General features: G+C 45.0%; 1 protein-coding gene across 8 annotated transcripts in view; it reads right to left on the reverse strand.

The window, feature by feature from the left end:
- ADAMTS9 (ADAM metallopeptidase with thrombospondin type 1 motif 9) overlaps nt 1-16,601 on the reverse strand; it is a 175,486-nt gene that overhangs the window by 15,405 nt on the left and 143,480 nt on the right. For all 8 annotated transcript variants that reach the window (XM_003132298.6, XM_021070781.1, XM_021070780.1 and 5 more), the window contains 7 exons: nt 12,881-13,054; nt 7,664-7,858; nt 6,535-6,667; nt 6,228-6,322; nt 6,017-6,111; nt 5,791-5,924; nt 3,271-3,362 (listed from right to left, as the gene is read on the reverse strand). In XM_003132298.6, coding sequence (XP_003132346.4) covers nt 3,271-3,362; nt 5,791-5,924; nt 6,017-6,111; nt 6,228-6,322; nt 6,535-6,667; nt 7,664-7,858; nt 12,881-13,054 — 918 coding nt within the window. The remainder of the gene's footprint in view (nt 1-3,270; nt 3,363-5,790; nt 5,925-6,016; nt 6,112-6,227; nt 6,323-6,534; nt 6,668-7,663; nt 7,859-12,880; nt 13,055-16,601) is intronic.

The raw sequence follows: 16,601 nt of genomic DNA on the forward strand, positions 1-16,601 counted from the left end.
ACAACAGAGACTTATCCAGCCCCAGGAATGCTGAGGTCTGGGGGATGGATTTATCCTAGAATCCTGACTCTTCTACCTTTTGCGTGACCTCAGGCTAGTGGCTTACCTTTCCTCAGTCCATCTGTAAGATGGATTAATAAAACCTAACCCATGAATAGGAGGCAATTAGACAGAAGGTATAAGGCACCTAACACATTACCTGGCAGAGGGTAGGTGATATTTAAAAAATATATTTGTGAGTTCCCCCTGTGGCGCAATGGGATCAGTGGCATCCTGGGAGTACTGGGATGCAGGTTTGATCCCTGGAGGTGCACAGTGGGTTAAAGATCCAGCATTGCTGCAGTTGCAGCTTGGGTTGTGACTGCAGTGGCTCAGATCTGATCCTGGCCTGGGAACTCCATATGCCAGGGGGCACCCAAATACATACACACACATATTTCAAACTTATTTGTGACAGTACTATGCAAATGTTAGTAATTATTAAGGCTGAGCAGTTTTAATACCCAGGTGATTGTGGCTACACCGGAGGCTCCCTTGCTCAGCCTCCTGAGACTCTGGTTTCTGCGTTCAACATGCCCAGACCACGCTCTCTTCTCTCCCTCCCTATATGGTTTCCCTCTAGGACTGCTTGTCCCACCTGCATTGAAGAAGGCAACCTTGATCTGCTGACGTCAAAGGTATATCAAAGGTCTTAGAAGGCCAGGCTTCTAGCCTGAGGATGCCACCAGCTGACCTAGGTGTCCAGTGTCTGAGTACGTAGCCCAGCTGACTGCGTGCTAGCTAGATTTGCTCTTTTGGAGCAGATGCTATTGTCTCTATTGTCTTTCTGCCTGTTCAGGTTTAGGGCTTTGCATGTTCAGCCAGCGTCCTAGTTGATAAAGAGCTCTCTGAAAGTTGAGTGTCATCAGAGTCAAGACCCACTGTCCTTTCTAGCTCTAGTCTGGGATATCTTGCTCTCCCCAACCACCCTGCCAAAAAAAAAAAAAGGTCTTATCTTCTGGGTCTAAAAAGCAAGAGAGTTTCAGCCTATCACTGGCTGCTGATTTAAAAGAGTAATTAACACATGCATACAGTAGGTAATCCAGAAGGGTTAGTGAAAGACAGACCTCCGACAAAGAGAGGTTTTGCTTTCTGTTTGACAAGGGTGAATGCTGCTGAAGGTGTGTCTGGAAGTGAGATTAGCCAGACCGTCTGCCATCATGGGTTTGGACTCACCCATACTTGGGATCAAATCTGGCCTCTATTGAGCACCGGTGTAGGTTTGGGTAAGTCACCCAACCTCTCTACACCTCAGTTTCCTCATTGGTAGGAAGGGGCATGCTGTAGGAGGTGGTGGATGATGAAACGCCAGTGATTTAGGAATGCTAAGCACAGTGCTTCAAGCATAGTAGACAATTAATGCTATTAGCACCAGCATCAACAATAATAATAATGCCATATCTACTGCGATCGGGATAAGAAAATACTCTGGCTGTATCTGGAATAGAGGGCTCTTGGGGAAACCCACCCTTATCAAAGCAACAGCAATGGCTGAGGAGCAAGAAGCAGCAGTCTGTCAGAAGGTCCCTTTGCTTTGACTTCCCTGTAGTCATGAATCAAAGGACAAGCCAGAACTCGAGAGGAATTCGCATACTCATGCTTTCTGCAGATTTTTTTCCTGGACAAGTGATTTGAAAACCTTGGGTCTTTCATCAATATAGATGGTGCTCAATAACCTTCTAAGGAATTGAATTCTTAAAGTATCCAATAGGGTTTGAAGAATGGGCTGGAAAAAAAATACAGATGAGCCTTTTGCTGGCTTTGGTTTTCTCCTGTAGCAGCAGTTGTAGTGTCGGGATTTAGAAATCAATCAGTTCATTTGTTCTGAATTATCAAAATACTGAATTTAAATTACCTCTCATTTCCTTAGGTTTCTCCATAAAGATGCACATATCAAAACCAGAAAATCCCTGAGACCTTTGAAAAAGGCAGGACCAACCAATCTATAAGCTGTTAAATGCAACCCATACGAATAGGGTGTTTGAAGTCCTCCACTGCTCTAAAGAAACCGCACTTCAAAAGTTTTCAATTCCTGGGTAATGGAGAAAAGGCCCTTTTTAACATTCTGTCCTTTGTTTATTTTCTTTCTCCCTGGAAAGCTTCCTTTACACTTCTCTAAACTGTTTAGCAATACTTTCTAAAGCTTGGGGCTGAGAAAACAACGTCGTTAAAAGAAAATTCAGATGTGTTTGTCTTCAGATGGTCTCTGTGGTTGTGTGGAAAGGCATCCTGGGGAGACAGTGCCTGGGATCCTGAGCAGCACCCAGTCCCAATTCCTAGAATGTGGGACCAGCAAAGGGGAAAATTCCTCACCCAGAGTTTGAAGGGCTTTTCTGTGAAGACCGCAGGTAAAGCAGGTAAATAACAGGGGCCGCCTTCACCTGTTCAGAATCACCTAATTCACTGTCTATCCTGTCTTCTTACAGGAGCTTCTGGCAAAGACTGATACCTGCTTTGCAAAAGGAACCCAGGACGATTATCACAACACATTCCAAAAGGCAAGTCAAAACTTGCCATACCTTGGAGGAGGCAAAAATGTGGGCAACTGCCATTCAGCTGCTCTGCTACAGAGGGATCTCAGGAGATAACTTCCTGGTCTGAACGCTGCACATGTACACAGATGAAGCAGGAGGGACAGTTTTTCGGTTTCATGTAATATTCAGAATTTTTTAATGGCTGATCTTGGGGTGTTGAAACCCGCTCGTACTGGCTTTTGAGAGACAAGTATGTAACTTTCTCCCAACTCTCCATTTCATGACAGCATACTGATGGCTTGAAATCAGTTGGGGAGAAAATTTACACCACAGAAATGGGCAAATGCCACACAGCACTGCTTTTCCCCCCTATTTCTCTGGAGCACAGGTCATTAAACATTTACCAGCACATGACATTCATTTTATGTTAACATCCTAATTTGTCTAACCAAACCCTTGCCATCTGATATTTAATTTGTTTCAAAATTGTTACCATGATCTCAGATGCATTTTGCTGAACACAGAAGTTGGGCACGCAGCTATGATCATTTCCTCAAGAAACACTGATAGGGGTGGAGTGACTCAGTTATAGGCTGTGAGCATTTGTGAAGCTCCTGATGCAGGTGGTCAAACTGCCTTCTAGAGCAGCTGTCCTAATGACATCTGCAGAAACAGATGCTGCTGAAGGAGTGGTGGGGGACAGGGTGGTATGTGGATCCCTGGTGGGGGGGGGGTGGGGAGGACTCTCAGCACCTACCTGTGGGCACTTGGCAGCGCTGTAGCAGTCCCCAGCGGTGGCAAAAGGTACAGGATGTCCTTCGCTTGTTCGGGCAAACTGTAAGTCGGTGGCTGTGGGGTTTTGGAGAAAGGGTTAAAGGGAGCAGAAGGGTGAGAGTGGGAGAAAGATAGAGGGCAGGGGGCAGGATATGAACAAGGGGACAGAAGAAAAGAAGAAGAGTTAGATAAATAAGTGGGGATGAAAGGGAAAAAAAAAAAAAACCCAAAGTCTGCTTAGTGAGCAAACAGAGGAGGCAGGTGTACGCTTGCTCTCGCCACCCCCATGACATCTGTGGTTCCTGGCACTTCCTCTCCTGGCTTTTACCTGCACTGTCTTTCCCAGGATGGAAGCCCCAAAGGGGGTTTAAGATGTTTTGGAATAGATTCCTATCTAAATAAATATGTGAATCACCTGTAGTGTAATTGGATGACTATGAATCTCCTATAGACAGTGGCCTCAAGGCTGCAGGACGGGAGAAATAAAGCAGTAAAGCATTTCCAGCTCCTCAGCAGTTATTCCCCGAGGCGAGTCTCCTCCGTCCACCCTCGGCCCAGGCACTACTATTCTTGCCACAATGCAGAGCAATCAGAACCCACATCTTGGAAGTATTAATGGCAGAGTCTCAAGTTTGAGGCTAACTTGTAGTTTAAAAAAAATAAAAAGATAAAAATGCTCATGCGTTTAGCCCTCTTGCTGCTTCTGAGAGCTGCTTGACCAGGGGTGAAGGTGGTCAGGAGAAAGAGGTTGAAAATCCTGCAAAATCTATCCCACTATTGGGCATATATCCAGACAAAAGTTTCCTTGAAAAAGACACATGCACCCGCATGTTCACTGCAGCACTATTCACAATAGCCAAGACATGGAAACAACAGATGATTCGATTAAGAAGATGTGGTATATATACACAATAGAATACTACTCAGCCATAAAAAAGAACAAAATAATGCCATTTGCACCAACATGGATGGAACTAGAGACTCTCATACTAAGTGAAGTAAGTCAGAAAGAGAAAAACAAATACCAAATGATATCACTTATATATGGAATCTAATATACAACACAAATGAAACTTTCCACAGAAAAGAAACTCATGGACATGGAGAACAGACTTGTGGTTGCCAAGGGGGAGGGGGATGGAGTGGGATGGACTGGGAATCTGGGGTTAATAGATGCGAACTATTGCCTTCAGAATGGATAAGCAATGAAATTCTGCTGTATAGCACTGGGAACTTTATCTGGTCACTTGTGATGGAGCATGACAATGTGAGAAAAAAGAATGTATACATGTATGTGTGACTGGGTCACCTTGCTATGCAGTAGAAAACTAACAGAACACTGTAAATCAGCTATAATGGAAAAAATAAAAAATTATAAAAAAATAAATAAAATTGTGAATCACGCACACACACACACACAAAAGAAAATCCTGTAAAATCTGGTGGAATTGGGACCAGAGGCAGCTTTGTAAACTTCTCTGCTTTGTTTTTTGGGAATAGCAAGAGAAGGCCTTCATCTTTTTGTAGTTTGGTGGGAAGGAAACTTGAGTGCCCTGTCTTGAAAGGCAAGAAGCCCTTGTCTGCTTCCATACACAGAAGCCCTGAGTCTTAGCATGGGGTGTTCTCTAAGCAGAGAAACTACAGACTCTGTCCTTAGCCCTCATCAGTCTAGCTGAAGGCAATTACAAATATCTTGGTACAAATCAAGTTTAATCTCCCTCCAGAGGAAAGCAATGTAATATTATGGGAACCATGCTAATGAAGAAAAATTAATTATTCATTATTTCTGTTTTTCCTCTCTTCAAGGGAAGGTGTTTGGATATTTGAGCTGTCTTTAACCATTCCTATGATTAATGGCCCTAACAAAAATGCAGTGTTGGCCAGAGTATGAAATCAGCCCACACGCAGGCCAGTTTAAAAAAAGGTAATTCTGTCCTCCATTTTTCTTCTGTAAATCTACAGAGAAAATTAGTTTTATGCACACGCATGCATGTGTGTGTGTGTACATGTACACACTGGGCTGGTGGGAGCCCAGGGTGGGGTGAATGTAGCTACATGAATAGCTTTGGGGTTTGGACCTGATAATCTCTTCTCCCTTAAAAACTTCTGCTACCACTCTTGCTTTGCCCACCTTGATACCTGAGGCTCACTTCCACTTGGCCTTAAGGTCTCAATTTCAATGTCAGGTTTTAGGGGATGAGGCCCTGGCTCTCCCCCCCACCCAGCAATGGCACCCCGTTAATGTGTCTCTATGGCCTCCATTCATTCATTTGTCACAACTCTGATGGAGCACCGCCCTGTGCTGGGCACTTTCCAGGCATTGGGGTAAGTGTTGAGGGGAACAGCTGTGATCCAAACCCACCCTCAGTGATGACCTGTCATTGCTGCATCCCAAGGTCCTCTTCGCATGCCCTGTGCCTCGGGCTAGCCCCTGAGCAGGATGTATCACTGCCTTACGGACAGACAGATGAACATGTGCCCCAGGGCATCCTGCAGAACTTACTTATGATCTGCATGGTGGTCAGGTCTATTCTGATCTTCTGGAAGCTGGAAAACCCAGCAGCCGTGTAGTCCTTCCGACACTGACAGTCATCACGCCGGCTTCCGTTGTAGGGACATTCGGTTGGGTTGTGCAACCTATGTTTTGGAGAGAATGTTCCAGTGAGGAGGGTGAGGCGTCTCCTGGGATCTCCCAGCCTGCAGGCTCTTCTGAGCCCTAGCATTCCTACCTGTGCCCATAAACCTCAGAGAAATTCTCAGAGTCGCCGTGAACCAGTGTCATGTACTCCTTGGGGTGGTCAGAGTGCATTCCAGCACAGAACACCTGAAAGACAGATCAGAAACATCCTGCAAAAGGGCGGATGGGAGAGGGGATCAGGAGAGCCAGGGCTGCTGGCTCTGAGACCAGTCTGGAAATAATGACTGAGCTGTGATGCTCACCTTCAGGAGCTTTCCCATGACAATCAGGAAATACTCCCCATCTTCACCAGCACCTTTCAGCCTTTTGACTTCCTTGCAGTTCTGGGGCAACTCGCCTGCAAAACACAAGCCGTGAAAATGGGCTGTGATCCTCCAGGGTGTCCAGAGGCTCAACCTGATGAGTTACACTGTTCACCCTCACCATTGTCAGTAAGGGGGCCAGTTTCCCCAAAATTAATTCTATATTTCTGAAAAGGGCAGGCAGACACATCAACCATGAAACCTGTTCTTCAAGCTCCAGAAAGGTGGCTTTGGTTGGCCAACTTACAGTTATAGATATTCTGGCAGGTTTTTCTTTCTTCTGGCTTCAGATCAGCAGGGCATAAGTGGCTGGGCTGGTCTTCATTGGTTAGACACTGCACGGATCTGTGCATCACTCCGACGCCACAAGACACAGAGCACTGTAAGGCAGGGCAGGATCAGTGATGTGGCTATGGAATCCGGAACCATGGGCTTCTTGTGGTGGAGCTCAGAGCCTGGGGGCTTGCACAGGACCCCATGCTGCTGAAAACAAATATCTGACACATACAGAGCACTCACTACAGGCTACGTTCTGTGCTGAGTTTTACACATATGTATATGTACATATGTATTCATGCATATGATAAATATATATCATATATATATACTATATAAGTTTATATGTATATAATTTTCTCATCTAAGCCTCACATAATCCTGTGGGATAGCAGTAGCATTATTCTATTTTTTTTTTCTTTTCTTTTTATGGCCACACGTATGGCATATGGAAGTTCCCCGGCTAGTGGTCCAATGGGAGCTGTAGCTGCTGGCCTACACCACAGCCACAGCAACACCAGACTTCAGCCACATTTATAACCTACACCATGGCTCAGGCATCGCTGGATCCTTAACCCACTAAGCAGGGCCAGGGATCAAACCTGCAACCTCACGGATACTAGTTGGGTGTGTAACCACTGAGCCATGATGGGAACTCCTAGTGCTTTTTCATTTTAAATTATGGTCCAATATATGTAACCAAGAAATGTGCCATTACAACCCAAGTGCTTTTGATGCATGAACCCATTTCATCTTCGCAACCACCCATCCTGCAGGGGAGGAAATGGAGACGTGAATATTAGGCACGCTGTCCCAAGTTCGTTCAACTGGGAAGCCTCAGAACCGGGAATCCCAGGAGGCTTCTGGCTTCAGGGACCCTCTGCGCCCCTGCCCTCCACCCCCCATCAAGCACCAGGCCATGCAGCCCAACAAGCGGGGAAACCTCCTTTCCCCATCAGCACATTTCAAGATGCTAACTCCTGTTTCTCACCCAAGGCTGTCCTGGGAGGCAGTTACAAGGACAGCTTGGGCAAGATGTGGTTAAGACGGGGTTTGAGATTCCAGAGCTTTCGGAATTGATGACTCAGCCATCTACTTACACTCCCCCAGTTGCCGACTCTCCAGGAGGCTGAGACCGGGCACTCCCGCAGGTAGCAGGGCTGGACGCTGGGCGGCTGCGTGCCCGGGCAGTTGATGGTGGTTTGGTAGCTGTACTCGTAATTCTCCTTGCCGGTATAAATCTCACTACAGGAGACAAGCCTTTGTCTGTAGCCCTTTCCACAGGTCACTGAGCACTGAGAAGAGAGGGGATGAGAGCAGAGGTTGGAGCAGGGCCTGGGGGCAGCCACAATAGGCCCCTGACCTCCACACCGTCGAAGGCTGACCCCGGGACAAGGTGGCGGCAGAAAGCTCTCACTTTATTAGCTGCTTCTGCGTTTTGAGCCCCAGCCCCCAGCACACAGGGGACGTGCAACCCAAGGACAAGAGCCTTCCGGATCCAGTGCGCCAGAATATTTTCTGGCTCCCACTGCAGGCAGGGGCACCTTAAGCCCCTGCTCTGGATTTCAGGAGAAGGGGATGGGGGAGGCACTCCAGCTATCAGTGGGGCCACTTACAGCATCCACAGCCCTATATGTCTGCTGACAAATCATGCTTTTCCCAACCTACAAGGACTGCATCAAAGAAGGAAGCAAGAGGGGTGGAGAGAAAGCCAGAGATCACCTGTGTGTAAAATCCAGGCACTTCCCCCAAAGGCACCCTGGGACATAAAATGCATTTACTATGAGCCCATCTTTGCACTCTACAGTTTGCTTTCCCATCTGCCCTCCACTTAGTTTCTTTCTCCCTCCTCTCTCCCTCCCTATGTATCTTGAATTGTTACCTTTCTGTTTTGCTCTTTCTGTCTCTAAATCATGCAGTCATTTAGGCCTTCTGCCATAAGTACATAGCATTTTCTTTTTCTTTTTACAGCTGCACCTGTGGCATATGGAAGTTCCCAGGCTAGGGGTCAAATCGGAGCTACAGCTGCTGGCCTACGCCACAGCCACAACAACACTAGATCAGAGCTGCATCTGCTACTACACCATGGCTTGCAGCAATGCCAGATCCTTAATCTGCTGAGTGAGGCCAGGGATCAAACCCATGTCCCCGTGGTGCGACACTACATTGGGTTCTTAACCCACTGAGCCACAATGGGGAGACCATAACTATACAGCATTTTAAAATACTCAGAGAATACAGAGAAGGAGAAGGAATATGTGTTTTACTGGTGCCAACTCCCTCTGTGATGGGACAACTACTTGGTTACTTATAAGATTTCAGTTTACCCAGCCATAAAAAAGAACAAAATAATGTCATTTGTGGCAACATGGATGGAACCAGACTAAGTGAAGTCAGAAAGGAAAAAACAAATATCATAGGATATCACTTATATATGGAATCTAATATATGGCACAAATGAACCTTTCCACAGAAAAGAAACTCATGGACTTGGAGAACAGACTTGTGATTGCCAACGGGGCGGGGGAGGGGAGGGAGTGGGATGGACTGGGAGTCTGGGGAAAATAGATGCAAACTATTGCATTTGGAGTGGAAAAGCAATGAGATCCTGCTACATAGCACAGGGAACTATATCTAGTTACTTATGATGGAAAATGATGGTGGATATGTGAGAAAAAGAATGTACATATATGTGTGTGACTTTGGGTCACTTTGCTGTACAGTAGAAATCGACAGAACACTGTAAACCAACAATAATGGAAAAAATAAAAATCATTGAAAAAAAGTTTTAGTTTATGTTCAACCTCCCCAGCTAGGTATTTTATATAATATCTAATTTCAAAAAGAAAACTCAACTAACCAACAAATTCAGTTTTGATGATATCTTTAAGCAAAGTCACCAAGTCATTGGCCATACTCCGTGACGTAAAAATTAAGGTAGCATATCAGGATTCTGGAGATCAAAGGTTCTTCGGTGGGGGGAAGGGGGCAAGATGAATCTTGGGAAGAGTTTGCAGCATGGGGTGTGTTTTGCTTTTTCTGGGATGAGAGACCAGAGCCTCCATCTGTTCTGATTCGCTATGAAATCCAGTGTTCCTCTTTTTCCTGGTGTCTTCTGAGCTGTTGCTTTAAGCCACACAGCTTTCCTCTCTGGTGACTTTTTCAGAGGGAAGGCTCCCCTTGACATGGTCCCAGAGGGAGGAGGGAAGAGGCCCAGCCACAGGCACGCAGAATATTGCTGTGCCTTCCCTTCCCTTCCAGCTGACTTGGGACCTGGAAATACTCTGCGTACATTTCTTCCTTCTTTGGCTGCCACTGTTCAAATGCCCCAAGACCCAGGTGACACCAGGCTAGGGGAGTGCAGAGCTGGTCTGAGGTGTTTCAGGTGTGGACAGACAGCTGACAGATGCTTCTGTCCAAGCCATGGCTATTTTAGAGTATCTAACTCAGCGCTTGCATGCCTGACCTCAGTCTGTACCAATTTAAATGAGGTTGTACCATCTGAGAAGGCAAGTGCCAAGACCCTTTACCACTGCCCAGGAGCCAAAGCAGCCCAGTGGCTATTTATGTGGGGGATGCAGTGGGGAGTCAGCATTTGCAGATGGAACTGAGCCCCCAGTATGGCCAGGCTTTACTAAGAGGGCTCCACATCTTTGAAAAGAAGCTGGAGAGAACACCCACTCATCAGTAGTTTTTAAGAGCATCCTGAAAACATTGACTGCCTCTGGCTTCCTTAATCCATTGCAGACCAGAGTTCTGACATGTAAGAGACTCTCTCATCTCTGGGGAGGGAGAGCAGCAAGGGGTGCGGGAGTCTTACTGCTGACTTCCATGCTCCGGTGCCACATGCATGTTCCTCATGAGTATGAGGTGTTTTTCTAATTTGAAAGGAACAGTAAAGCAAAATGAAACAGTGAGAATGTGGGCTCCTTGCACTGGCAATACACTCTGGGCCCAACCAGAGAAAGACACACATTCAACGGGGGGTGATGGCGCCCTATTCTCCAGTAGGGAGCACACAGAACACTCTCAGAGAGAAGGGGTATCTTCCTGTGGCTCCTGCATTTTACTAGAAGCTTTTCTAGAGGAACTCTGGCCAGTTCCTTGGGCATCACTCCCTTTGCAGAGTCCCTTCCCGTGGTCCTTGTGTCTGTACCAACTCCTGTCTCCAATGCTCTAATCTTTGTGTATAATTTGCAGACTTTTCAACTCATGATACATCTCAGAATTTGTGTCTGTATGGAACACTTAAAAAAAAGCTCTCTCAATCTCATCTTTTGGGCTTTAAGAGTAAGGTGATACAAAAGCCATTAGAGTAACATGACAAGTTTTAGAGAGACCAGAACCCTTTCAGCATAATAATAACCACACATCCACGACCAGCTAAGAAGAGGATGTCAGCCTTGACAGTGTGAAGGGCATCCAAACTCTAGCAGGATGAGTGACCAAGAACCAAGCCAGAAACTAAGAAGAGGAGGCAGAGAGGTGAATGGTCCAAGGAATGGAGGTATGAAGCAGGAGAAGGGGCAGAAAGGAAGGCTTTCCTCTGCTGTGTGCCAGGGGTTGGCCTTGTGCAGCAGCCCTGGGACCTGAGGTTAGGGACCAGGCCTTTCAAGGCACCAGCAGGGGTGAACTGATGAGATGATTAGCCCCCGCCCCAGGCTCCTTCCCCTACTCCACCTTGGTATCTGAATGGGTTGGCATTTATGCCTCAAACCCAAAGTCAAGGACTATTTTCAACTCCTCTGGGCTTCCCATGTATCTGGGTGGCTGATAGTAAATCTATTTCTAATAATCCAGGCTACATCTTTTCTCCACTCTTTGGAAACATATGAAGAACAGGTAGGGTTGGTGTACAGCAGGGTTTCTCAGCCTCAGCACCACTGACAATGGGGCAGGAGAGCTTTCTGATTTGGGGCAGTGCTATTCACTGTGCATGGTTTACCAGCATCCCTGGTCTCTATCCACCAGATGCCAGTAGCATCCCTCTTCCCCCATTTGTGACAACTAAAATGTCTCCAGACAGTGCCAAATGTCCCAAGGGAGGGGAAGGGGGAAGGAAAATTCACTGGAGTAGAGTGAAGGATGGGAAGACATAGTAGAAAAGGCTTTAGGAAGAGTTTAAGAGTAACAACTATTCAACACCCAACACACATATCATCTAAGTGCAAATATCTCTTTAAAACATGATATTGCTGCTCTGTCAGACTATGATGAGACCTTATTGATGGCAAGCATCTTTGCTATGCCCAGAAACTTCCCTTCTTTGGGGCAAATGACAACTGTTATTGATGTTATTTAAGGTCTTTTAGTATTTGAAAATACAACGAGGTTTGAAAATATAATCATGTGACTATTACTTTTAGATTATTAATAATAAAAATTGTAGGTAGGCACTGTGTACTGCAAGAGATAAGGAAAAATAGACTTTTGATATCCCTTGGATGTTACAGAGAATTATTTTGTTCCTCCAGATCAGAGATGGTTAAATATGGGTGGGCAAGCCATATCTGGCCCAAGGTAGTATTTGGTTTGCCCCATACAAAGCTTTAAACAAATAATTGCAGCCCTCATTTTCTTTTTCTTTCTTGCTTTTGTGTTTTGGCTGCCCCTTGGCATATGGAGTTCCTGGGCCAGAGACGAGATCCGAGCCATAGTTGAAACCTATGCCACAGATGTGGTAACACCCTTGATTCTTAACCCACTGTGTCGGGCCAGGGGTGGAACCTGCATCCCAGGGCTCCAGAGATACAGCCAATCCCAATGCACCACAGCAGAAACTCCTGAGTCCACATTTTAAAATTAGGAGAGCTCACATTAAAGCCCGTATTTGTGTCTTCTCTTAAAAGCTCAGATTTGGTAACAGCGGGCCCAAATTTCTGCATGGCCTCCATTGGAGTGAAAGACAGCCTGTTTCCTTTACATATCACATGCTAGTTGGTCACAGATCTCACTGTTCCCTATTGCCTCCCTGACATGAAGACATTTTCTTATACTTTCTATTTTCTTTAGACACCGACAGATATCATATGAATTTGTAAGTCCTGTAAGAATTGTTTTTGAATCACACTAACAGGACGGCAAGGTGAATGACAGAATGAAGAGGTGAGGGGAGCATGGATACCATCATATGCACTCCCTCAGTCTTCACATGAAGGACTCTGGCCCAGGAAGACAGAGGGACTTGTCTGAGGATTCACAGTTCTCAGGAGTAGAATCAGCAGGTGGGGGTGATCTTCTACATTCCTGCCCTCATACTCTACTATCCTTAGGCCATCATTGACCTGAAAGTGGTGACAGAATCCCCAGGACCATACCTCTGACCATTCTCCTGTGATCCACACATACTCGCAGGGTTGCAAACTACAGCTCTCGCGGTCCGCAGGCCGTGTGCTCATGTCACAGTGCACGCCATGAACCTCACCACCTTTGTCCTCATCCACGCATACCACCTTGCGGTACCTGGAACCTTCGCCACAAGTCTTGGTGCACTGTTAAAGACAGACAGACAAGTGGTGACATGGAAAGATAACAGATGACTTCTCATATCCTGTGATACATCATCATAATTCATTTTCCTATTTACCCTTTAAGACTGTAACTTTTTTTTTGGTTTTTAGGGCTGCCCCCATGGCATGTGAAAGTTCCCAGGCTAAGGGTTCAATTGGAGCTGCAGCTGCCAGCCTTTGCCACAGCCATAGTAATGTGGGATCCAAGCTGCATCTGTTACCTACACCACAGCTCACATCAACACCAGAGATCCTTTAACCCACTGAGTGAGGCCAGGGATCAAACCCACATCTTCATGTGTACTAGGTGTGTTCACTATGTCTGAGCCACAGAGGATCTCCCAAGACTGTAAGATTTTGAGGGCAGGCAGGGAACTCGTTATTTTATGCCCATTATTTAACAGTGTAACAGAGAAGAACAAACTGACTCCATACTGAAGCTCTTCCTTTAGCTCGAAGTCTTGGGCTCTGCCACCTATGCTTAGTCATGCTGGCTCTGCACCTTTGTAAAAGAATGCTGCCTATAGTCTGAAATCTACATTACAACCCATTCTCAAGGCTCTGACCTTTAAAGGTATAACACTTACCCATTCATATAAAGACCAAAAGCTGCAGAAAAGAAAGTAACAATGGTTTTGTTGGAGAATTATAGGAACATTTTGACCAGAACTACTTGGACAGCTGTAAGAACAAAGGATTCCTGGGCCAAGAAATTGGCAACAACCAGCCACACCCCCTTCTTATTTTAGCCTAAAAGAAGTCTGAATTCTAACTCAGATAAGATGGTTCTTTGGGACATTAGTCCACCATCTTCTCAGTTTGCTGGATTGCTGAATAAAGTTGCCATTCCTTCCTGCCAACACTTCTTCTCTTGATTTACTGGCCTGTCACACAGTGAGCAGTATGAACCTGGACTCATGTAACAATGACACTGTTCCTGGAACAGCATTTGGCATTCAAAAAGTGGCTATCTGAATGAAGCAATCAAAGTGTGAATGAATGGATTTCAGGTTTAGAAAGGACCTTAAGCCCTGATTACTTCACCCATTCGAACACTGACTCTCTTTATGGCCAGATGGTGTTGGAATACCTCTAGAATCAGGGAAGTTATTCCCTGTCCAGGAGGCCCGTTTCATGTTCTAAGCCCATCTCTCTGCAGACTCCAGCCTCTCATCTAGTTGTCAATTTCAGGGGACAGTTTCATACCCCATAAATAACCCCCTTCAGGGACTTGAGAAGAGCTTTTCTGTATACTTTAAAATTGTTAACATGGTGAATTTACAATATATGTATTTTACTATCAAAAAAGAAGAAGAAAGGCAAGAGGTATATCAGGAAAGACATTTCTGAGTTAAGTTGGATTCCAAACTCATGGGATGAGGCAGTTAATAAAAGAGAAGGACGCTAATGAGGGAAAAAAAAGAAGTGGAATTTATGGGCCTCCCTAAAGAGGCTAAAGGAGAAAGTTTAAAGGACATTATGTGAACAACGACAGCTTACAGTAGTGGGATAAGGCCCAGGGGCAACAGGTTTGTAATCCCTGGTTAAAGGGAACTTAAACTGTCCTTAACCCAGCTTGGTTACATGGTGGCTTTTCAATGTAATCTAGAGTTTTAAAATGCTGGGTGACGCAGATGCTTCCGATAGGATAGGCTTTGGAAGACCTTTAACAACACAGATAATTTAGGTAAAAACCTCTAAGGTGGGCTTTGCTGTTGGTTAAAGCAAAAAAAAAAAAAAAAAAAAAACAGAAGGAATCTGTGGTCGGCACAGAGATCCTCCTAGAATGGAACGTCCAAGAATACCACTTGCTCTATTTTCTCCACTTGGTTTATGGGAATGAAAACATCGATCCCATCCATCTCACAAAAACCTGGGTATCCTGGGATCAATTGTTTAGGCTAACTCCCAGTTTACTCATATGAAAAATGGAATTTTAAATAATAACAAAACCTTGCTACTTAGCTGTCTACTTCTTCAGTGTCCATCTTTGCTACTAAAATATAGCTCCTCTCTGAGGGCAGAGGCTGTGCTATTTGTGTGCACTCCTGTTCATCTCCCCTTCCTCCCAGCCTGCAGCCACCACCATCTTCTTCATATCACTATGGAGTCATCTGATATACGGTCTTTCGTGTCTATCTTCTTTCATTTACTTATTTACTTATTTATTTTTATTATTAATTAATTAATTTATTTTGCTTTTTAGGGTCACGCTTGCAGCATATGAAGTTTCCAGGCTAGGTGTCAAATCAGAGCTGCAGCTCCCAGCCTACACCACAGCCACAACAACGCGGGATCCAAGCCACGTCTGTGACCTGCACCACAGTTCACAGCAACACCAGATCCGTAACCCACGGAGCAAGGCCAGGGATCAAACCTGCATCCTCATGGATACTAGTCGGGTTCCTAACCCACTGAACCACGACAGGAACTCCTGGATTCTTTTATTTAGCATAATGCATTCAAGGTCCTTCCATGTTGTACATAAACCAGTACTTCATTCCTTTTTATGGCTGAATAGTCCATTGTATGGATATACCATGTTTTGTTTATTCAAATGTTAATGGACATCTGGGTTGTTGACTTCTTTGGCTATTTGCTACTATGGACATTCATACAGAAATCTGAACACCTGATTTTGGCTCTTTTGGGTATATCCTTAGGAAAGGAAAGGCTGGATTATCTGGTATACCCACATCTTTTGGGAGCTGTTTTTTTTTTTTTTTTTTTCCTTTCAGAAAGTAGAAGGGATATGTAGGTGGTATGTCCTGGTAGCCCCTTATCATGTACAAACTTAACTCAAGGTTTCTGCCCCTTGGAAGCAAATCTCAACATTGAGAGTACAGAATCATTCATAAGTTTTCTGGGGCACAACTAAAAATAGAACACAGTGTGAAATGAGCAAAGAGGAACAAATCCCTTCCCACCAGTGCAGGAGGCTGGCTGAGCCCAGTATCTAGCTCAACCCTGGCTTAGCAGTTCTGGTGGTTTTTCTTCCCCTGGAGGATTCTGGGAACCGTTGTGAAGGAATAATGTTTTTGTTTCTTTATTAAAAACACAAAAGCCAAATAAGCCACTGAATGTTACAAAACAAAACAATGGTTAATCTGTGATGTCTAGAACTATGAAGAAGACATATTTAACTCCCCATGGAGAAGTAATTCCTTATTAAATAAGGCCTTAGGTGACTCAGAGAAGACAATGATTATTGAACAGTCAACCTGGACCAAACCATCCAGTGTTCTCTTCCATTTTTACTAATCCATAGGGCTTCAACCTGTATCAATAAATAACAGTTTAGAGCAGAAAAGCAAGGATTACTGGGTACTTTCTGCCCATTAAGTGATTCTGCCCTGGTCTTAGATAATGGTTAACTACCATAAAAACTATTTTCTCAATGGTGGCAAAGGGCGTTGGGAAACCTTACTTTGAATATAACGTTTAAAAAAATTAAACTAAGTAAATAAGTGACTTGCCCGGTGGTTTGGAATGAGTCAATAGCAGCTCTGAAATCATGAGCATGGCTTTT

The sequence above is a fragment of the Sus scrofa genome, chromosome 13 (assembly GCF_000003025.6).
Source record: "Sus scrofa isolate TJ Tabasco breed Duroc chromosome 13, Sscrofa11.1, whole genome shotgun sequence".
Taxonomy (NCBI): Eukaryota; Metazoa; Chordata; class Mammalia; order Artiodactyla; family Suidae; genus Sus; species Sus scrofa.